The 22,854-nt window shown below is 43.5% G+C and overlaps 1 protein-coding gene across 2 annotated transcripts in view; it reads right to left on the reverse strand.

Moving 5' to 3' along the window:
• The window catches only part of adcy5 (adenylate cyclase 5), an 80,932-nt gene that overhangs the window by 16,903 nt on the left and 41,175 nt on the right, over positions 1-22,854 (reverse strand). For both annotated transcript variants that reach the window (XM_040148638.1, XM_040148637.1), the window contains exons 3-8: positions 21,801-21,922; positions 12,085-12,196; positions 8,201-8,328; positions 6,527-6,685; positions 6,297-6,438; positions 4,159-4,296 (exon numbers count right to left, since the gene is read on the reverse strand). In XM_040148638.1, the coding sequence (XP_040004572.1) occupies positions 4,159-4,296; positions 6,297-6,438; positions 6,527-6,685; positions 8,201-8,328; positions 12,085-12,196; positions 21,801-21,922 (801 nt within the window). The remainder of the gene's footprint in view (positions 1-4,158; positions 4,297-6,296; positions 6,439-6,526; positions 6,686-8,200; positions 8,329-12,084; positions 12,197-21,800; positions 21,923-22,854) is intronic.

Genomic DNA, 22,854 nt, shown 5'->3' on the forward strand with positions numbered 1-22,854 from the left:
TTTGGTGTCATTATAACATCTATTGAAAATGCTACAAATACTTATAATCTAGATATCTTTTTTTTTTTTTTTTTTTAATTAAAAACTGAGTTAAGGAGCTTCAACCCATCAATCATCCCTCTGATTGCACATCTGCTTGTTCAATTTAATAATAATTATCACGCTCAATAATGAAATTATAATTTTGAAAATTACAGTTCTTGTCCTTGTGATATAACATCAGGCCTCCAAGGATTAACGTTCTGACAAAAATAATTAGTAGGAGGAGGTATGAAGGGAAAGGTTCCCTGTGGATGGAAGCAAGTGAGCGGGGGGGGGGGGGACGTCAAGCCGGCGTCGGCTTAAAATGAAAGAGATTTGCGTCAAACTGAGCTAAAGACTGGTGGCGCTCTGTTCTTATCTCATCCATTCTCAGCTCAGCACAGCAAGAAACAAAGAGCGTGGTTCGATAAAACAGGGATGAAAAGTGGAGGTTACAGGATGAGTTTCCCTCCCTATTTTCACATTTCTTCTCCCAAAATGCACTTGAGTAAGGGCGAAAACGGTCCACAGTGGCACAGATAAGAAACCGACAACAAACTTAGTTGTGTTTTCCATCAAAAATGCAGCACATTGTTCTCTCTGTTTGTTTGGAAAGGTGTGTGCAGGTTATGATCATCTTCCAGCTTTGTTCCGATTGATGATAATCTGATCCAATAATTCAAATTCAATAATCGGCCGCTCTCACTGCTGCTACTTCATTCGGAAATTTGTATCTACTTCTTAACAATATCATTTCTGCAAATTTCCTTCATTTCATTTAAGGCATTACACTCATGACTTTTTTTTTTCTTGTAATTCCTGATCAAATCATTTCATAATCACGTCATTCTGCACATAATATCATTTCATTCTAGTCTGTACATAATAAATACAGTCATTCATACATGTAGAAGTTGGTTCAAGAGGTTCTTTCTAAGGTGAATAAAGAATGAGTGATTGGAAAATCAAATCAATAATAACTAATACATCTTTATTTTTGCCTTTTAGGGTTTAAGTGTTTCGCATCCTAAACCATTCAGCGATGCCCTCGTCCTGCTAATCGTCCCAAGATGGTGTGTCTTTAGTTCCAAGACGCTTGGCCCCTGATATGCCTGCTTGGAAGTTTAGTCCCTTTGCATTGTCTTACAAAAGAGTATCATAAGAGTGTGTGAGACAATGGTCCCCTGGTTGCAAACATGCAAAAGGTCCCCCATCGCTCCATAGGAGCAAGACCCACAAACTGAAAGAGACGCAATAAAGAGAATTAAAATGACCCAACCAGATGAACCCGAACTCTGCTGTTGCCATTGGTTAAAAAAAAAAAAAAAAAAAAAAACCGCAGTTGAACTTTAGTTCACATTGCAAGTAAAGAGAGGCTGACTGACTCCTGTCCAAAGCTTCATACTAAATACCACAGCACGCTATACATCATACTATAGCAACGCCTCAAGGACAGCCTCAGATGCAGGTAATATGCCCTTAAAGTAGAGCTACTCTGCTGTTCTGGTTTAAATAGCTTCTCTGATGTTACTGTTTTTCAAGTAAATGATACTATTGTCTCAGCGTGCAGCTGTAATATGATCAGGACATTACTAATTTTAACTGAGCTCTGTGAGTTTCCAAAAAAGAAATGTCAATATCTAACGTGGGCTCTGGCTTTGGGGGTCCCCTGACCCGTTGGGCCCACGTCTAGTGAGTTCTCAGTAATCGACTCACGTCCACATCCGACCGTGTTACAACCAAGCGGGCACAATGCGTCTCTCTAGCTCCCCCGTGTGGATAAAAACGATCGTGCTACTGCGGAAAGGAGCAGCACCGGGAGACCACAGCTGACTTTTCTATGTGCAAAGACTGCAACCTTAAAAAATAAATCAGAAAACAGGAGAAAAAGGTAAAAGCTAAAGTGTTTAGGCTCCTGCTTGTTCCCCTGTTTCCTCTCATCTTCTCTACAGCAGTTGGATAAACAGTACATGTGTAAAATAAGTTACGGTCTTTGTCTGGATGGAAGAAACAGAAGGGAACATCCATCCATACCACCGCTATAAAATTTCTCTCTCATGCCCTCATTTTGTCTTTCACTCCGCACTCTCCACAACTTGCCTTATCTTCAGACTTTGCCGGGTGATTAATAAGCAGTGCCGAGGGGAGAGGGCGACAGGCGGAGGGGCCGGGGGGGCCAGGGGGGCCGGGGGGGGGCGGAGGCTGAGGATGCAGAGAGGCTGAACTGTGGCAAATAGAGTTGATGTCAAAAGCGCTAATGTTTTTTGCAAACTTTGGAAGGACTCTGTGAGTCGGAGCGTAACGAACGCACAGACACTTTGGTGACACGCGCGTCCGATTTTAGGCAACAAACCCAGCAGCCGCTGACACAATGTCAGGACCAGTAATTGAATGTACTCACCCAGAACAACAGGAGACAGGCCTGTTTTTTTTTTCTTCTTCTTTTTTTTTGGCTTTTGAGTTTTTCTAAGCTGAGCAGTCTTATCTGTGTGCGTTTCTCTTTTTACTGTCAGGAAGGTCAATTGTAAATCTGTCTGGCGTCACTTAGTTGTTTTTTCCTTCTGAACTTTCAGTAAGTGGCTCTCTCTTCTTTGTTCAGCCATATTTGCGGTTGCTAATAAAGCTAACTACCCACTTTGTTGTTGCACTTATACAAACAGACCTGTGGGGCAAATACAGTTATACAAACTACTAATGATATTAAAGTAACTGATGTGGAAATACATGCACACTGATTGCTTAACTGAGCACACAGTTTAAAAAAAAAAAAAAAAAACTTAAGTGGAAACTGTTTTGAAGCAACACCTGCGTAATATGAACCTCACCTTCAGAATAAAAGCAGGGAATGACGAGTAAGTAAAAAAGTGTTTTTTTAGGTGATGTAACGCAATGTGTATGTAGTATTTCGTTAGTTAGCCATTGTACAAATTCTCTTTGATTATTACAGCACAAATTATTTGCCAAAATTACTCGCCTGGCCTGTATTTTATTTTCTTCTTCTTCTCATATAATGAATTCATGAACTATCAAGTGAGACAACTTGCAATTTATTTACTGCTCTGCCTGTTTAGCATCAGCTTTATACAGGATGTATGTTATAGTATTCATAGCACAACATTTCTTTGAATCAAAGCGACTTATACAATAAGAAGTGCGTTCAACTACCTTATGAGTATAGATATTATCATAAATTGTAAGTGCACCTCTCCCAGACTCACTAATGATCAGTCCGTCCAAGTCACAAATGTCCTCGCTACATTTCTGAAAGCCAGTCATTAAAGTTGTGGGAATTGCAAGAGACAAGTCTGGAAAACGGTGATCATTGTGCGTGTGGCCTGGTCTTCCTTATCATCTTCGCTGTAATAAATTCACTGAGAGGTGGGTGGAATTGATGATATGGATGTAAAGAAGAAAATCATTCTGTTGGTGTGTGTGTGTGTGTCTGTCTGTGCGTACGCGTGTCGTTTCAAACGTGGGCGCATCCATTCGCTGAGTGAGTCACTATTTGCAGGGTCGGCTCAGCGGGAAGAGCCACAGCACGTGAATAAAAATGATTCCTGATGCGGTCACATCACTCTGCTGCTGCTGCATTTCAAGATTTTTTTCCTCCAAATCAAATTTCAGCCCAGGAGAGAGGGTGAAGTTTGGAGGATGCAGGGATGGGGGTGGGCGGGGGGGGGGGGGGCCTCTCAGAGCACCGGGCGAGGCGGGAGAGGCGCAGCACGTGAATAAAAATTATTCCTGATGCGGTCACATCACTCTGCTGCTGCTACATTTCAAGATTTTTTTCCTCCAAATCAAATTTCAGCCCAAGAGAGAGGGTGAAGTTTGGAGGATGCGGGGATGGGGGTGGGCGCGGGGGGGTGGGGGTGCTCTCAGAGCACCGGGCGAGGCGGGAGAGGCGCGGTGGGCCGTGAGGGGCCATCGCTCCTGCCTATCAGGGCTGCAGATCAAAGGATCGTGGGTATTAACAATGTGCTGGCTTCTCCAGCAAATGAGAGGCGAGATGGGGTACTGGCCTGAGAGTCACCTGGCTGTGGCACTCTCACAGGACCGAGAGGCAATATAGGAACACTACAAAGCAGACGGCCAGGACACTTTTAATATAACAATGGCCACTTTTTAAATTTTCCTCACCATCCTCTTCATCTCCTTGGAGACCTGGTTCCCGCCCAGATGGTTGTAGAACGGCCGGTCGGTCCAGTGGCCGCTGTTGTGGGTGACAGAGTTGGTCCTCTGTCGGTTCATTTTGGCTATCATCGCCTTTTCCTCCTTCTGTAACAGATCGAGATAGAGAAATGGATATCAGAGCGCCTTCGTCACATGTTGACAAACTTAGAAAAACAAACAAATGATAAACTTTATTTACAGACGCAAAATCAGACTCTCTTGTTTAGTTTGGCAACACTGGGTACAGATGACAATCTTGCCTCTAACGGACGGTGGTCATTGTATTTATACGCACTGTTTACCTCCAGTGGTGTTCAGCACATTTACTCCAGTGCTGTGCTTATCTGCACTTCTGAGGTACTTGTATTTTACTTGAGTATTTCTATTGAATGCTCCTTTGTACTTTTGCTTCGCTACATTTAGTAGGAAATATTGTACTTTTTGCTCCCCAGTGTTGATCTGACAGTGATAGTTACTTAATCTTTTTGCTTTTTGCTTTTTAGGTTTTGCTTCACTCGGATTGAATTAGATTAAAGCTTTAACAGGATCTAAATTAGATCAACTGACGTCTTTTGCGGTCTTTTTTAAAGTTTTAAGTGGGTCCAACATTGAGAATATCTGCATCATGCAGTCGTTTCAATGAAGAGAACAGTCTTATATAAAGCTCTTGCGTTTGTTTGAAAACAGCTGATGTACGGTTTCCATCCCGATCTCACATTTCTAAGAGACCAATGGCCCGGTTGTATCACGTGCAAATCGTAATGCCGAGGTACACCATAAACACGGTCTGTAGGACATGCTTCGCTGTAGCAGCGGCGTTCACGCTTGACAATTAACAAGCCTGTTCCTGATGTCTTGTCTCCAGAAAACCACAGGAGACGCAGTCGAAACCGAAGCGGCAGCAGCAGAAAACAAACACGGATTGTCATCAGCTGCAGTGTTGTTATGGATATGGTCGTAAAACCTGCGGTACAATCTGCTCCCATCGCAGACACCGACGCTAAACATGTATTTACTCATCCAACGGTGAGAATACTGCATGTTTCTGTATGCCCCAGAAAAATAATTCTATTCAGCTTCTGGTGTTGTTTTGGAGAGATGGTTTGCTGAGATACAATCTGTAACTATTTTATTTCTTACAGATCTGACATTAGGACTGCATAGTGTCTCTAGGGCCTATCTTTCAAAAAATAGAACTATGAAAAGTAACCAAAGTAATTAGATTGTACAATCTTCCTTCTGTCTTAGAGCATGAGCAGCGAAATGAGAGGAAGATATCACTTCACATGACAAGCTATCTATAGTCACAGCTTGTGATAGTGCTGAAGGACAGAGACAGCTGATAAAAGCAGCACAGTCATAAACAAACTGGAGCTCACGCCGTGAAGCATAGACGAACTCACTCCTCTGCGAAACGCAGTTCACATGTGACAGAGCCCCCTAGTTTGTAAACACCGATATGTGCGCTAGGGACCGGCTTGCGCGATGGTTTCAGAGGATTTTTGGAAAGTTGCATTGGGTTTTTTTCAGGCCCTCATACACGTACCATCAGGCCGGAGGCTGCAGATTAGACCTTTACAAGCCAATACACGGTGACACAACGGAAAGTCTGCACTGCAAATGGTATTTTTATAATAAGGGCTTTCACCTGTTTTTCATTTTCAAAGTAGATGCATTTGCATCGATTCAAAGGGCTTTAACCCATTTAACATTGCATCTAGATCTCTGATGAAACACAGAGAATCTTCCCTAAGATCTGCAGCTCTTCCGGGCTTTTTAGCCTCTTTTAATTCACTGCTTTGGTTCTATAGCACACTTAGTGTATGGCTAAGTCTCAGTCTAAGCCAACCAAAAACTCTGGGTTAAACAGAGTCATGGGTTGGTACACGACCTGCACAGGAATGTTTCTGTGGTTTTGCCTAATGTGTAATGTTTGCCAACACAGTGGCCGTAGCAATTTTATGAGGTGATAATATGTCAGGGCTAAGTGTCCGTCAGCTTGTCGTGGCTTTGAAAAAAAAAAAAAAACCTCTCTAGATATGGTGTATGTTTTTACGTGGACACTTTGGCCTTTGCCAAAATTCAGACAATAGCGAGGACCGCACCCTTTTCTGACTGCAGCCCACTATGAGGTAGGTTTCTATGTTGTTCTTCTTCAGGTAGGCGTTCCTTTCTCCCCCTGCTCCCGGCTCCACATCGTAGTCCCCGTTCAGATAATTCAGAGTGGCCTTAGTGATATGAATACGCCTGAAAACAAGAGCACCGCACGTCAACACCCACATAAATGTGCACCAGTGTAGTTGCTTTGGACCTGACCATATCTGGCGAGGCATACCCAGCTTTGCCCCCTGCTTCCATCTGATTGGCCAATGTGACGTCATTGGACCAGACATCAAACTGCCACTTCCTGAGTCCCAGCACTCCACAGTGCACCCTGCCACTGTGGATACCGACTCGCATGTTCACATTCACACCGGTCACCTCCCGTACCAGCCTGCAAGAGACATAGGAAACAATCAGTCAAACAATCTTTGATTACCAAGAGTGATGGTCTTCTAACGTCGCCAACATCTTCGTTGAGACATGCTGGCCGTTGGGGCGTCCCAGAGATCACTGGTCTACCAGTGTTTCCAGTACTGTACTATCTTCCTGGCTGAATTTTTCTTTTTTTTTGGTGATAAAGTTTCCATAAGTGGTACTTTTTTCTACTCAGGTAACAATAACATCCCTGCTCTTGCTAGGAAGGCAGGTCTCCTTGCCTCCTCTTTTTTTTTTTTTTTTTTTTAATAAATACATCACTTGCACAAGACGCTTTTATGACACAGGAACAGCCGCAACAAATTCCAGGTGTTTGAAAAGGTGTGTAAAGCCATTACTTTTCTGCCTTATCCAATATAATTGGGACACAGTTTCTGGAATAACAAGTTGCTGCTGAGTTCTTAAAGAAATAAACTTTCAGTGCTTTGAGCATTACAAATTCCATGCACGTCCACAAAACTGAAACTAACTGCATGGTTATATACCACTGATACTTAAGAAAATATGTTGTGGTTTAGGTGGAAGTACCATTTGATACCAAGTCTAAATAGTGAGCCAAACCAGGATGTTGGATGAGTTCCTCGTGTGATCTTTCTGCAGTAGTGAGGACCACAACAGACATTTATTTAGCCGAAAATAGCTTGTGGAATAGAAACTGACTCGAGCAGGGAATCAGTGATCATCTCGGAAAAACATGCAGTAAACGTTTCGAGGCGTCTTCTGACTGTGTGAAGTGGGACACAAGTATTGATGGTGATTGACGAGGTGGCCACGGACTGTAGACTCAAAGTTAAAGACTACCTGTGTTGCCACAACAAGACTGAGGAGAAAAAGGCAGGGAAAGAGCACGCTCCCCGCTGCTGCAACCACGCAGTCTTTCCATGTTAACAACCAGATAACAATGCCAGTGGACTAATCCCCGTTCTGTGACCATTGTTCACCAATAAAAAAGCCAGTATAACTCATTCGGATCACATGAAAAGCAGCAGAGTAAGGCAGATCAGCTACAAAAGCTTAGAAACTTGAGGCTCTGTAGGAAAAAATAAAAAGCACAGAGGAGCACGCAGGCCCTTAATGGAGCGAGGAACAGACATTTGACCTCCTTCACTGCCATCAGTCAGTGTGTCAGCCTCAAGCTTCACACTGTAACCTCAACCCCTGAACAGCACAATGACATCGGAATTCGGGTTGTCCGTCTTGTTCTGGGACCAGTAGTTTTTTGGATGTGTAGCAGTAAAAGCATTCCTGTATAACAAGTTTTGTTATTTGCTTCCGCTCCCACAGCATAATAAGTGACTTCCACAAAGTGTAATTAAAGCTGCATCTGGAAATCATCCTTTCAACCATCTAGTGCTCTTTTCCCACTGACTGTCGTGCCACTATACAGGACATACTGTGATGCAAACTGGAGACCAGAGCTTCCCTTATCATTACAATAGACCGATCCCTCTTTAACCCCGGGGCGACTTACGAGATGGCCTCTATCATGTCCAACCCCATCTCCACACAGCAGTGGGCGTGGTCGGCCCTGGCCTCCGGCAGACCAGACACACAGTAGTAGCAGTCTCCCAGGATCTTGATCCGCAGACAGTGGTTCTCCTGTCAGGAAAGAACAACTCACTGTCAATGTACACCGACTCAAAATTGAAGGGGAACTGGGTTTCATTTCTTCCCTCGGATGCTGTGCCGTTTGTTGTAGTTACACACCATAGGTTTATTCACCCTTAAATACCGTTGGCTGTTGTAGGTGGTGGGGTAGGACCTGTGGGACCTGGGATTTTTAGACAAACCACAACCATGCAACTGCTGTAGCTAAGACCAACTTCAGCACTCGATCGATTTTACAGCTGCAATGGATTTCTTCTGATCACTTGTCACGTTAAAATGGTGGCTTGCAGTCAAAGATTGTGTACTTCTAAGAGCAACTGGTAATATAACCAACCGCATAACCTTATGTATTTAATTAAAATAAAAGCCTTTTTAGCCTGATTAATTAGCCGCAGTTTCGATTTAAAATTAGACTTCATTAATTCAGCAAAAATGTGAATCCACAGGCTGCAGCTAATGGCTTTTGAAACACTGCAAAGCAACAATAAATTGAATTTAAAAAAAAAACAAAACATTGTGAGCAAACTTTGCACGACCACCTCTTGAAAAGTTTTTTTTTTGAATGTGTGTACTTTTTCCCTCTCCATAGAAAACACAGTTTCCCCGGGAAAATAGTGATTTAATTCCTGGGATAGTAATTTTAATACCACAGGAAAAGCATTGAACAACAAAACAGTAACATAACATTTTCTAATCAGGAATATACGATAAAAATACTTTTAGAAGTAAGCAGGCATTCGAACACACTTGTTTCTCAGAACTACAATAAAGAGCACTTCAAGCTAACTGAATCAGTGTTTTTATATTAACGATGGATAAAATGAATATGTGTTATCTCAAAGCTGTTGCTCACAGTGATAAACTCAGAGAGAAATGTCACACTTGTTTTTGTCCACTTTCACTGCTCTCAGCCTCTTTCCCAGCAGCTGTTTTCGCTGAAAAGGCCAAAGTTATCTGCTCGCAAAGATACCAGTAGAGGTACGGGAGAAGTTGTTTTTTAACCTTTGATGGACATTCAGCCCCAGAGCTAAATCTTTTCCCCGACTAACTGCTGCGAGGAGAAGACGCTGCGTTTGCAGCTATGAAAAAGTGTTACATGGACATGGAAAGCAGGAGTTCCACAATCACCGCCATTTAGCATAGATTTTACACATTAGTCTAAGAATTCAAAGAACTCTCAGCAGTGTGTGGGACGACAATAATATAGGCTCTGTGTGTGTGTGTGAGTGTGTGTGTGTGTGTGTGTGTGTGTGTGTGTGTGTGTGTGTTTGTGGATCCGTGGAGCTCGGGAGAACACTGTGTCTTATGATAGCCACCTGAGTATCTCTCACGCACATGGCTCTGGGAAAATACAAAAAGACCCACTGTGTCGAGAGCACAGACAGAGAATGAGTGCGTGTGTGTTTGTACATGAGTATACACAGATAGAAGGTACATCTGTGGCGTGGACATAAAACTGTCGGCAGCGAAGTTTCTGGTTTATGACGCCATTATGCCAGTTTCTAATCAGAAAATATCGATTAGCACAGCATTTCACCTACCACAAAAACAAATTACATACGTTGAGGATTAGCCGGACAAACGGCGGAGATGAAAAAAAAATATCAATATTCATGAATGTGGCGCCTTTGAAGCTGTGGTTCAGATATTAGAAATATAAACTATAAACAAATGTGTTGATTGATGGAAAATGGAAAATCTGTGTAAATGTCTGTTTTTATGTTAGCACTGTATCTTAAAAGTGTGTTTTAGCAGCCTTTATGACACCTCCAGACCGCTGAGAGTGACGCTTTTTTTTTTTTTCAAGTAGGTAAGTAACCACATTGAAATAAGGACCAAATAAAGTTAACGACTGTGTTTAAGACAGAGGAGAATGCCCAAACACTAGAGCAGCTCGGGTTGAAAATGCACCTTTCCCCCTCTGTTTTGGCCTTACTTACATCATCTCGCACGCAAACCGAGCTTTTTCAGAAATTAGGGATTTAGCCAATTTAGAAGTTAACGTGCTCTTAAAGGACTGGTTCCCAGTCTTCTTGGCTTGCCACTCTTAAGAACAAAGCTCCGTGTTCTTGCAGCCCCTCATCAGTTTGTACATATTTACAGGCCGTGACCAGTTACGCCCAAAGAATGACTATTCCTCCTCAGATGGTTCAATTTAATATGTTTTAGAGGCCTCGAGAGAGTAAAATGATCCAATAATTCAAAAGGGAAAAAGTCAAAAAGCAAAGATTGGGAGAAATGTTGCACAGCATAAATGTTTTTTTCTGCTTTACTAGCCTTTTAACTGTTTCGTGACCCCTCCGATTTATCTAGCGACCCCCATGTCGCGGCAGCGCATGCCTGATACGGACCATACCGTTGTTTCGTACCAAATACTTCACAACCTTGGATCCGGGTTAGGGTTTGAACAAACCGATACTAAAACAGGGACAACAGGTCAAATGCAGTAAAGTATCAATATTCAGTGTCAATTCGAGTCGCACTGTGTCCTCGCTGGCTGCATCAAGCCCATCGTTGGCTCTGAAAGTTTCATTCGTTTTGAGTGGAACACTGTGTTCCCCTCCCGTGGAGGCAGCTGCATTGGATTTGTGCGCTGCGATTTGTCTGATGACTGTCTCAGCACTTGTCAACATGTCCTTAAAATATTATGCTGAAAGACCAAACCCATGCCATGGACTATTTACCTCTATATTACCAGTGTCTCAATAATACATCCAATATTGAGACAGTGGAGGTGTTACAAAACTCAAACACCTCAAGGTCTTACTTGCCATGCAGCTACTGCTCCCCCTGTCCAGCTTCAGAATAGCTTTTTTTTGGAACTTGAAAAGAGCCCGTCCTCCTCTAGTCTTCCTTGTGAACACCCGAGGTTCAAGGAGCACGCTCCCGTCTACTGCTCCTCCAACCCTAAAGAGTCTATGCTCCTCTAGTCTATGAGAAAGGACCGTGAACGCACACAGTGTTTCGTGGTCTCACGGCCATCCGCCAATTATGTATTTTGTGCACAGTCGGGGTGACACCAGGCTGCAGTTTTTAATCTGAGCATGAAACTCAGTGACACCAGAGATGCGCCTTGAAACAGGAACGTTATGCACCATCGGAAAAAAAGTTTTCATCGTTACACCGTGGAGACAATAACCTCACCGGTGTTTAAACTAGCATACTGATTAGACCGAGCCAAACGTGGTCTACCTGCAGATATGAGGACGATCCGCATTACTTCAGATGCTGTTGCAGCCACAGATTAAATAAACGGTCTTAATAGTCATTCAGTCTTTCTCTACCCGTTGTCACATGCAGGATGTACAGTGAGCCACCACTGCGTTATTGAGGTGAGTCACTGTTTAACCCTCGATAAGCGAGTTATTCACCTCACTCGCAGCCACCAGAAGGAAGACGGCTCTCGGGAACACACCGAAACGCGTATAAGTAACACCCAGTGTAACACAGTATCGCGCCTGAACAAGCCATGTTTCATTAATCTTATCTTTGGAAACTGACGTGTGCTGCGAACTTGGAAATGATTTTTTACGCACTTTTATATTTACTGCCCGTTGACAACAATAAATAATTTTCTAGCCTGCTTTCTTAATAGCTGTCTTTGACATTTGCCATTGTGATCCTCCTCTAAACAGACATCGTTCTCAAAAATAAAGATAAAACATAGCATAATAAGAGTATGAAAACTGAAATGTGAGCACAGTCTGCGCGCATGGCATATACACACGCGTGTGATCGCGTCCTTACCGCTGCCAGCTTGTCAAAACGGGCGAAAAGTTCATTGAGAGTCATCACCAACTCCTGCGCTGTGCACTGGGACGCCAGACTGGTGAAACCCTCGATGTCTGCGAATAAGATGCTGCAGAAATACAAAGACAAAAGAGAGACAGATTTCAATTTCATGCTTCATCCGTTCACTTTATTGGGCCCAGTTTCCTGGATGGAGCGATGGACGAGGAGTAGTTCCACGTCAGACGGACGTCACTGAGCATTCCTGGGCATGTGCTTCTCTGTCGCAGAGGCCTAAGGTACTGGAACATCAGACTGTTACTACACAGATATTACTGTTTCTTACACTACAAACTTGTTGTTTTATGTAGTCCTTTTAATCACAATTTTTCAGTTTTTGATAATATTAAAATAAACAAACACCAGTGTTATGCTTAGAGATCTATAGATTACTGATTTCTATTCAATCAAAAGGGATTTCTGACCAGGGGCGGGGTGGGAATAAAAATCGGCCCGGGACTCTTGCTTCGGGATAGTCCGGCTTCCTCACGCAGTCCAAATACACGCAGGTTAGATTTACTGGCAACTCTAAATTGCCCGTAGGTGTGAATGTGAGCGTGACTGGTTGTTTGTCTCCATACGTCGGCCCCGTGACAGACTGGCGACCTGTCTGGGGCCTCTCGCCCAGTGTCAGCGCCGGGTCGACACACGAGGTATCAACAAAAACCGAGCATATATAAGTACGGCAACTGGTATTTACCGGCTTTACAAAGTGTTCTATTCTCACCTTTCAGCTTGATACACAGGACAAAAGTTTAAATACAGGGAACTGTACCCCGGAGCCACTGATGGGGGTGACAAGTGTGAGACTGTGATTGAAGCTGCCTCTTATCAGGTGTTAAAAAGTATTTGATATTGCATATGTGCTAATGAGTCTTGTCCTGGCCAGATAGCATGCCAGGAGTGTTTGTGTGCGTGACGAAGAGAGAGAGAGAAAGTGAGACATAATACATTTGCGAGTAACTCCGCGCTTGTAAAAAGTCAGCTTCCCCTCCCTGAGAACAGGGTAAACTGATACAGCAAAGGCCTTGTTGTGATTGAGGCATTTTCATTACTCTCCCAGCACTGGCAAGGCAGCAGCACAGATCGTGTCACTGGGCCAGACCCATTTCTCTCTCAGGAAGAAACAAGGATCGAGGGGACCAGGCCGGCGGGCAGAGACAGTAACGGCCTCAGCAGCAGCTGTGGGAGACAGTCAGGTTGGCCTCACGTTCGCCCACAGATAAAACCCACGGGCAAGCTCGTCCCTGAAAGGCTGGAGTTGTTCTGTGAGGCGTCATGGCCCTTCCACCACACACCTCGTCAAGTCTCGCAGTTGGCATTTACTTCTTCAATAAGCATGCTTATTCTCTGGTCACCGATTTCCTCCTGAGGTGAAACATGTGATGGACCTCGTAAGTCTCATAACTCAGACGGCGAGACCATTGCCCTCTGTCTTTTGCAAGTAACACGGGTGGTTTTGGCCCACCCACTCTGCTCCGCGTTGCTGGGCCGTGCGTCATTTTTGTTACCATAAAGTATCCTAATAATATGAAAACATTTTCAACCAGTGCTGTAGTTTTCCATATCATATCTTATACTGTGCCTTACTTGAGAAGCAGAGGGTCTTTAATTTTTTTTCTTTTGCTGTTTTCGTAATTCAGCTTGCCGTACTATTATATTTATATTGTATTTCCACTGCATATATTGCTTTTGGTCCTGAAAAACTTTACTGGTAAAGTAAACTGATGTTGTATCTAATAGTATCTAATAGTATCTGAGCTTAAATATCAGTATAATTAACTGACTTTTTTCTACAAACTTTTACAAAAAAACAGGAAGTAAAATGTTGCCATGGTTTCAGCGAGTTATGCCGTGGGCTACAACATGACCCCCATTTTTGCTCACACAGGTTCGTGAGTGGGAGTGCAGTTTTTCTATGATTTCCAAGCGTTTTTATGGATGTTTATTTGCGATGCACATCAGAGGTAATGATTTCCTCGGAAAGTGTAAGTGACGCTCGATCTAAAAACGTGTGTATCATGTCTGTGTGCTCCGATCTGACAGAGTTGTGACGCTGGTTTTTGACACAAATTGCAGCAACCTAGTGTCAAGGCTTTAAAAATGGCCACAATTGCCCCTGCTGCTGCAAATGTTCATCGTCTTGATGAGTGGGGAGATCCACAGTAACGAATTTCCCTTTGTTTTCAGAGCACCTACATGCACGTGTTTGCCTCACATCTCTACCACCACACCAGCCTAACTTCTCGTAGGTGGAAAACCATCCTATTGGTACGAAAAAGCAGCCTAAATTATAACAAGCCTCCCAAATCAATTTTTGCCCAGCCAACTGAAGAAAACGTAGTCCAGTTGAGCAGAAAATTGTCCAATCTAGCAACACTCTATCCAGCTACATAAGAATAGGCAGCCTTATCATCGTTTGATTTTATGAAGCCAGATACTGCAGCAGTTTCCTGACTAAGTAGAAGTGGCTTTCTGAGACAGACCCCCGGGAAGAAGAAGAAGAAAGCTAGGAATAACAAAAGGTTTCAGACCAAACAAGCTCACGTGAATCTCACAGGGTGGGTGCCTGCTACACAGCCAAGATCAGCGTGTGCTTGTAGATTATGTGTGGGCAGGACGTGCAGGAGTTTATGTTCGGATACGCATGTAAAAGCGAGCTGTGTTCTGGGTCTTCTGTGTTACAGCAGGGTTTTTTACAGGGTTCACGGACTTTTTTCTCTTGGCTGCCCACATGTCAAGTGCACTAACATGTTCTAATGAACTTGAGCTTCAAGATTCCTAAATTTACTCAATTTGGATCTCAAGTTGAAAAGGATTAAGAGTCCCCACTCTGGGGTACACATTTCTGAGAATAATTGATTGTTTTCTGTGAACTGTTGCATGGGAGGTCGAGTGAAACCAGACACTTGACCGGTGTGTGTTTGAGCTCAGAAACAGGTCCATCACTCTGGGTAGAAGCAGCGATGGCTGACGTGGAAGGCGAGTGAGGAAAGGAGGGATGGAGGCGGTGAGAAGGAAGGAAGGAAGGATGACACGCTCTAGGGACTGATAGGAAGTGCGGATGCAGAGACGAGTGCTTTAATTTGCTTATTTTAACGCATGTGTCTACAAAACCTCCATGTATCCCAATTAAAAATTAAACAAATTGCAGTGAACCTTAATGTTTACATGCCCCAGCGTTACGCCAACTTCGTAATGATCACACCTGGCTACTCCATACTGTTAAGACCTGATTACACACAGCAAAAGGGGTTTGTTCTAACGGAGTTTTGTACAGTTGAAATATATCAACTGAGGGATAACTGCCAGTTGAATTTTCCTGCTTCATCAGCATTACATCATCATCAGGCAAAATGTGTGACAGTGAGTCCAACAAGCGTCCATGAAAAACGCTGGGCTTTTTAAAAAGGAAAAGGACAGCCCTGAGCCAGTGCTTGTGGCATGTACACAATTACTGGCTCAAGCTGTGTCTTTGGCAGATACACAGCTTGCAAATGCTTTTTCTAGCTCAGAGTCTTTCTATTCTTGATTTCGGATTTTTCATCCACTCTTCCGGCAGATCCGTTATAGTTCTGTGATATTTTTAGGCCTGTCTTGTAGAAAAAAAAAGCATGTTTAAGATCTACACACGGGTTCAAGTCAGGGGACCGTGGGGGCCGCTCCGAAAGCTTCAGCCTGTGTCACTCGAAGTGGTTCATGGCGTATTTTGAGGTCCGCTTTGGGTCACTGTCCTGTTGTAGAGGCCAGCCTCTTTTTTAGTTTCACTTTCTCTACTGACTTCAGGACATTTGCATCCAGAATTTGCAGAATATTTCCATCCCCTATCCTTAACAGCTGGCAAAAAGGGGGGTTACGAAGTAATGACTTAGGCGCCCATACTTTTGCACGTGCCACATTTACTGTTTCATTTTTTTCTATTTTCTAAGTTCATGAAATAAAACGTAACAGACCATTAACGTCTGAAGAAAGGCTCATATTAATGTGTTTGCTTCAGGGGCTGTATTTGCCTCTTTTCAATTCAAAAAAACCAACAAAGTACGTAACAAACATTTGTGTACAGCTGCATACAGGCAATTTCCTTTTCCTGCTTGCCGAGCCACCACCGCTAAGTCTGTTCTGGGTCAAATCTCAGCTGAACCAAAGCTGTCCTTGCATTGCCTGACCCTGTGACCCCTTGTCGTCTGGCACTAGCACTACCACCGGCCAGCTGCCTTTTATCTGCCCCCGGCTGCTTAACTCTACAGGTCTGCTGGTGGCTGACTAACTGACCAAAACGAAGCAAAACAAAACAAACAAAAAAAGAAATAAAACCCCCTCAGACCGCTCCGTCCTTTTTATCATTGTCTGGCCCAAACTTTTTCTGGTCATTTAGAATTGGTACGGATCCTTTCAAGTTGAATTTGGTCTCATCTGGTAGGACAGTATAACACTTGAAAGGTTAATTTTCCTTTGGAGTGACAAAGTGTGTTTTTGTCACCCCAATTAGATGAGCTTAACGTGTGTATAAAGGCAGTGAACAACAGCTGATTTGTGAATTGTATCTTTTCTACATGCATGTGTGTTGCCGTCTGCTCACCAAGGACAGATTCTCAGGCCGGGCCTGGCTCCAACCTCATCAGCAGAAGGGCCTTATGTAACACACACGCACATGATTAACTGCATTACACACACTAACACCATGTGTGTTTGCTGTACAGTGTCAATTCTCGTCCTTACTTCAATTAGAACTTGTAGAACAAAGGTAAGGTCGGTTCCTCTAATTTATGCAATGTTCTTCCCATGTGTCTCTCTCCAGGATGCTGCTGGCCTACGTGACAGCAGCAACAGCTACAGGCACAGCGTTCTGTTCAAGAGTAGTTCTTGAACACTCACAGGGCAACCCGGCAGCATAAAAACATCCGTCCCAAAGCTCTCTTGCATAACAACTTAGTCAGCACACATTTTGGCCGCATTGCTGAAGCCACAGGACATGATTTTATTCCAGAGGACAAACACTAGTGGGATGTCGCACTCTCGGGGAAAAGGTAGGGCTGAATTTTACCTTTGGGGCAAACAAATTCTCTCGCTGGGCCACTACCGTGAACAAGTGCATTAAGGTACCGTTTGTTGGAGGTCAGAAGTACGAATTGTACTTTCACAACTGCAATTATGTGACAAAGCCAAGTGACAAAGATATGATATATTCATTCAGGAATATTAGAACATTAAGGAATCCGAGGTGATGCCTTTTTTGCTCTATGCCGAGTTCACTCCGTGCTCTGCAGTCCTCGTTGCTGCTAATTCCCGCTCTTGCCTAGGGAGGGTGTAGACAGATCGAGACAGTGTAGCAGAGCTACTCGAGACTTATGTCAGAAAAATGTTGGTTTGAAACTCGAGTAGGACTTGATTACCCTGAGAGGCTTGACCCCCTAAGGACAACTTGATTAAACGACTTGACAGCTCTGAAGCTGAACCATTCAACTCTTATGATTTAACCTGGAAACATAATTGAGACTGCAGCAAGATCTTACGTATCCATATTCCTTGCATATTTAATTATTAGGCCTTGAGAGGACTTGGTCTCAGCAATGTTAAACAGGACTAAGAGCCTGCAGCCATGCTAACAGCTCTGTGAGGCTGAGAGCTCAATGCTAATGTCGGCTTTCTAACAATGCTAATGTGAGCTTGTGTAACCTTCACCACCTTGCATGTAGTTTAACATGCTATCAAGCTAACATGTTTATTAGCATTAATCACAAAAGTCCAGCTGAGGCTTATTGGAATGTCATTAGTTTTGCAGGTACTTTGTCATAATCCATCTGAAAATGTGTTATATTGACTTGATAATAGCACTGGATGAAAACCAAGGGTATGACCAACGTGATTAAAATTCATCCTGAGGGGGACATGAATGTCTGCACAAAATTTCGAGGCAATCCATCCGATGGTTTTTGGGAAATGTCATTCAAAACCACAAATGTCAACCTCGTGGTAGCGCTAGAAAAAAGGCAGGAAATCAACAAAGTCAGTGGGATACATTGTCTGTGCACCATGGATATATGTAATTTATAATAATTGAATCTGGACTTGATATTTGCATATGAAGACTTGTGATTTGCTGTTTCGAAAAAGAAACCAGTAGAAAGCGGCAGCTGCAAGGACCTGATTCCTCACCAACTTTTCTCTGCCAGTTGTTTTTCTGCGGAGCAAAGCTGGAGGCAAGATTGCATGAACTGAACTGAACTGAACCTGGGGCTCCGCAGCAGTCGAGCACCCCCTGCACCACCCACGTGATTCATTCAGTGCACGACCTTAACTGACTTTAGTAACTAGTTCAGGCTGAACTAGTACAAATACGTACCCTAAACTATTAGAAACTACTTGTAACCTCATGTTGGATCAAAGTGTATAATTATGTGCCTTTTACAGTTCATCTGTGAAAAATATTTTACTCTGGTACCTCTGTTTTTGAGTGACTCCTGAATTAACAGGAAGATGTGCAGAAACATATATACTCTAATGCATTTCTAGTGCAGCAACAAGCTCCAGACCTCGAGTGACTCCCTCTCCACCGCTCCACCTTCCTCTGTTTTCCCTCTTACTCTTTAGTTGCAGCAGTGGGAGCTGTCACTTCTCTTCCTGTTGTTACTCGGACTCTCAGCAGAGCCCCAATTACCAAAAGCCACAGCCCGCTCCCCGACAGGCCTAGTCACACCTGGTTAGCTGGCCATTAACCACACACTCATGACCACAGACAGAAATTAGCCGAACTTAGCGGACGCCGCTAATGTGCCACCTGCTCCCCGGTGACTCACATAAAAACTTACAGTAGGACACTCTACCAAACTAACACTTCGCCTTCTCTTTCTTCTTCGTTTGTCTTTTCGCTTTGCTCGCATCGGATGCTTTGTTTGCTGGAACTGCAGCTTTTTCTGAGCGGTTGTCTTCTAATCATGCAAAGGGCGACTCCTTCCCAGGTAAGAATGAATTACAGGTCACTGAATTTAGTTTAAGCCTGACAGCTGCAGTAATGGACAAATCCACTGAGAAACAACACGACATTCCTGGCATTTGCCTCTTAATTGCAGACAACACAACTGCATTGTTATAAACTAAACGTCTTTGCGTGCACACACTCATTCACAAGTTCTCATGTGGCTTGGTGCACACTGGTGTCAGAAGCAGTAACTTCTGTCACATGCCCCAGAAATGTCTGCACTCTTACTTGTAATAAACTTTTAAACGTAGGCAACTAAAAAGGATAATTCCTGATAATGATCGCCTTAATAGCAATGAAAAGACTTTTGTGTGCAGGCGCTCCAAGTACGTGACCTGATGCTCTAACCCGTGAGGACTAAAAAGGGACACATCAAAGTGATAAAGGGCTTCAATAGCACCTATTATGTACCGAGGTTTGGGCTGCCGCCTGACTATGACAGCTACAGGCCATAAAACTCCCTCTCCACAGTTTGATACTGAGGCTGCTGTTGCCACACACGCACATGCAGACAGACAGACGCACACACACACACACACACACACACACACACACACACACACAGAACTCACAAGTCATTTTCTCAGTATCGTCCTGGTGCATTGTTTTCCTGCTCCACAAGGTGGTGCCAAACTTGACCACAGTTTTTCAACTGCATCTGTCCTGTGGGGTTACACGGTGTATAGTCATCTCCTATTTGATGAGCTGAATTTAATGATCAGTGTTCACACAGGTACCAGAGCGAACCCACATCATACACTCTCAAGTAAGTAAACTGTAAGGACCCTGGACAGGAGACAGGAGGCTGAATGAAAACTGGAAACGCGAAACACCCGCTGCCTTTGGTCAAAGCATTGACAAGGAAGAGGTCTAAGTCATCAACCAGGAGCCAGCGGATGACCAGAGAGAGACCGAAGAGGCCGTTCACATCAGACAGCCAAATGCTTATCTTTAAAAAGAGTCAGGGAGTTATGATCTCCTCTCTCTGTCCATGACCACCCATCGTCATGTGACGCAAATTCCATACGTGCTGGGGGTCCACGACAAAAGCAAGACGTCGGCAGCGTGTAAACACTATTTGAAGCACTATGGAAGCGTCCGATCGTTCAATCTGCCGCGGCCTACCTTCGGCCTTCGCTGCCATCAGGACTAGCAGAGAGGACCGCCGTCAGACACCGTCTTCACCAGGCTGGATGACGTCGGAGAGTTACCAAACAAAAAATAGTTTTTCACATGGGATCCATTACATTAAAAAAAATGACCCTTTCTACAAATATTACTGCGCCGTTCCGTTTCATTTAATGGAACTTAAAACTTAATTGTGGTATGTGCTAAAAGTTTGGGCACCCCTACTCAGTCAGGGCGTCCTAACTCTTGCATTCAACTGTATGTCTTACATTAAGTCTTACAAACCACCTCTGCTGAGCCTAACTGATGTTGTGGAGTAGTCAGCCGGCACACTTGAAGCAGAGGTGTGATTTTGCAAAAACCTCCACCGCCTCCTGATGATTTAGAAAGTAGAACTCAGAGCTTCAAAGCCGGAAATATTGCAAACATGCATCTATAATTGTGTGGAAGTAACTTTGAGACTTTTTGGATATCATCACAAATCCTGGGTTTTTTAATATACTATAAGTTTTTCCAGAACGCTTTTCTGCCTTTCTAGGCTGAAAGAGGCCTCGTAAAGACAAATCTCTTGAAATAATATAACATTTTGCAACAGATGAATATAGGTTCTTTAAAAAGGTAAAAGGTTTGTTTTATGATGACCGGCAACTATTTATTTTCATTTTTAGTTTACAATATTTCAATTACATTGCAAATGTTGTCACACTCTGTATGGTTGCTGATACTGTATGTAGAGACAGGTGAAAAACACTCTGGGAAAATACCATGCAGCCAGTTGTCATGGCAACGCCTGCACTTCTCCCTCCTCTTCTGCCTCTGTCTGTGGGTGGGCTGCACCATTCAGGATTAACCCAGATTAAAATCGTAGTTTATTGTGCAGCTCTGTCGCACCAAAATTTTAAACTCACGTTTAAGTTCATCGGGGCCTGATTTGAAATAAAAAATCACATCATCATCTCGGCTGTCGGTAAACTTCAATCAAAGCAGCAGGAGGATCGCATTTAATTGCGCTGAAAGAGATTCTCAGTGGTGTGTTAGGGTTAGGGTTATCATGTGTATTATTACAGCAGGTCCAAATTTCTATGTTTGACCCACACTAGGAGTTCAGCGGTCTGACTTTTCTGAATCAGATTCAGCAGCACCGTAAAAACTCAAAACCATCATGTGACTCAATGGAGCCGGGTACGTTGTTTTTTCCCGAAACGATGACTATGGAAAAGTTAACATACCACAGTACTGCTGTGTACAAAAGACAGATTAAGTCAAAGTTCTCTGCCCTTGTGGCCAGGACCTGCTTAATGCAAGCCAACAAACACGCTTTCGCATGAAGAGAAAAATTTTACATTGTAAATTAATTTTCAGAGCATTAATTGTGCCTCGTGAGGAAAACGTGCGATGGTTTGTATCTTGATTTGTGTGGCTGTACTGTATTTTCGAGAGGAACCACGTAACTTGAGGTGATTTGTGGAGATGTTGAGAAAAGGTCCTATTTATAGCAGCTTTAATCTGCCCCCCCCCCATCATCCCACTTCTTCCTCGCCTTGGGGCGAGCAGCCCCTGATGTTACCTGACGTTGTCGTGCTTCTGGATGTAGATCTTGTGAAACATCATGTCCTCCTGCTTGGCGTTTATATCAGCTTTCATCTCCATGGCAACGTGGCGGGGAAGCACTGAGAGCAGAAGACGTTCCTGCAGGAAAGCGTGGGGGGGGGGGGACAGGTTCAGTGGACAAATATAAGTAAATTAAGAGGCGGAGGCTTTGGCTGTCTGAGAGGAGGCAGAGTTACTAACAAGCCCGAAGAAGTTCCCCACTCTAACTACCTGCCTCCACAGTGATCGGTGGAAAATATTCTTTTTCCCAACAATAGCATATCCCTTCCTGCACAGAGTACAGTTTGAGCTGACCAGCCACAAATTGTCAGGTAGAGCTTTATTGGTCCAGTTTGGGAAGTTTTAAGAAAAAAAAAAAAAAAACAACAACCAAGGTGACTCAGCTGTGTCTCAGCTGTGGCAATTAAATCCGATCTGGATTTTAATAACCCGGTGGATTCTTTTGCCCCTAAATCGGTGACGAAAGTCCCCCTGGTTTATTGTAAGACAGCTCACTGCTATTTCATGTTATGGCAAGAGAGGGGGAAACCGTTTGCAAGACTCTGCCAGTCAGTGCTTTGCTGATGGTTAAGTGTATGTCGGGCAGCCACGTACTCGTAATTCAGGTTTGACAGAGGAGGCAAACTGATGACTGTGGATGGAAAATGCATCACTTTTTTTTAAATGATTAGGACAAAAAAGCCAAACAGATGTAAGGTCTGTCAGGGAATAATGTGCGTGCGTACGGTCTCTGATGTTCCCCTGCAGCTGCTAAATAATTCTACTTATAAACTTTTAAATACAGAATGCATGTATCTCACATAAACATATTCCTGTATTCATGTGCATATAAACAATGCTGGCACGCATTATGTAGGGTCATTCCGTCTAGTTTCCAGCATATTTTATATTCTGGCACATTCTTATGGCCGCAGGAATTAAACAGGCAGTGTTTAGACACAGGAATCAGTTCGCCAATAACAAGCACAGACGTATCGGTATAGTCCAGGTTAGTATTATTACTGCTTTTA

The sequence above is a fragment of the Xiphias gladius genome, chromosome 16 (genome assembly GCF_016859285.1).
Source record: "Xiphias gladius isolate SHS-SW01 ecotype Sanya breed wild chromosome 16, ASM1685928v1, whole genome shotgun sequence".
In the NCBI taxonomy this organism is placed as follows: Eukaryota; Metazoa; Chordata; class Actinopteri; order Istiophoriformes; family Xiphiidae; genus Xiphias; species Xiphias gladius.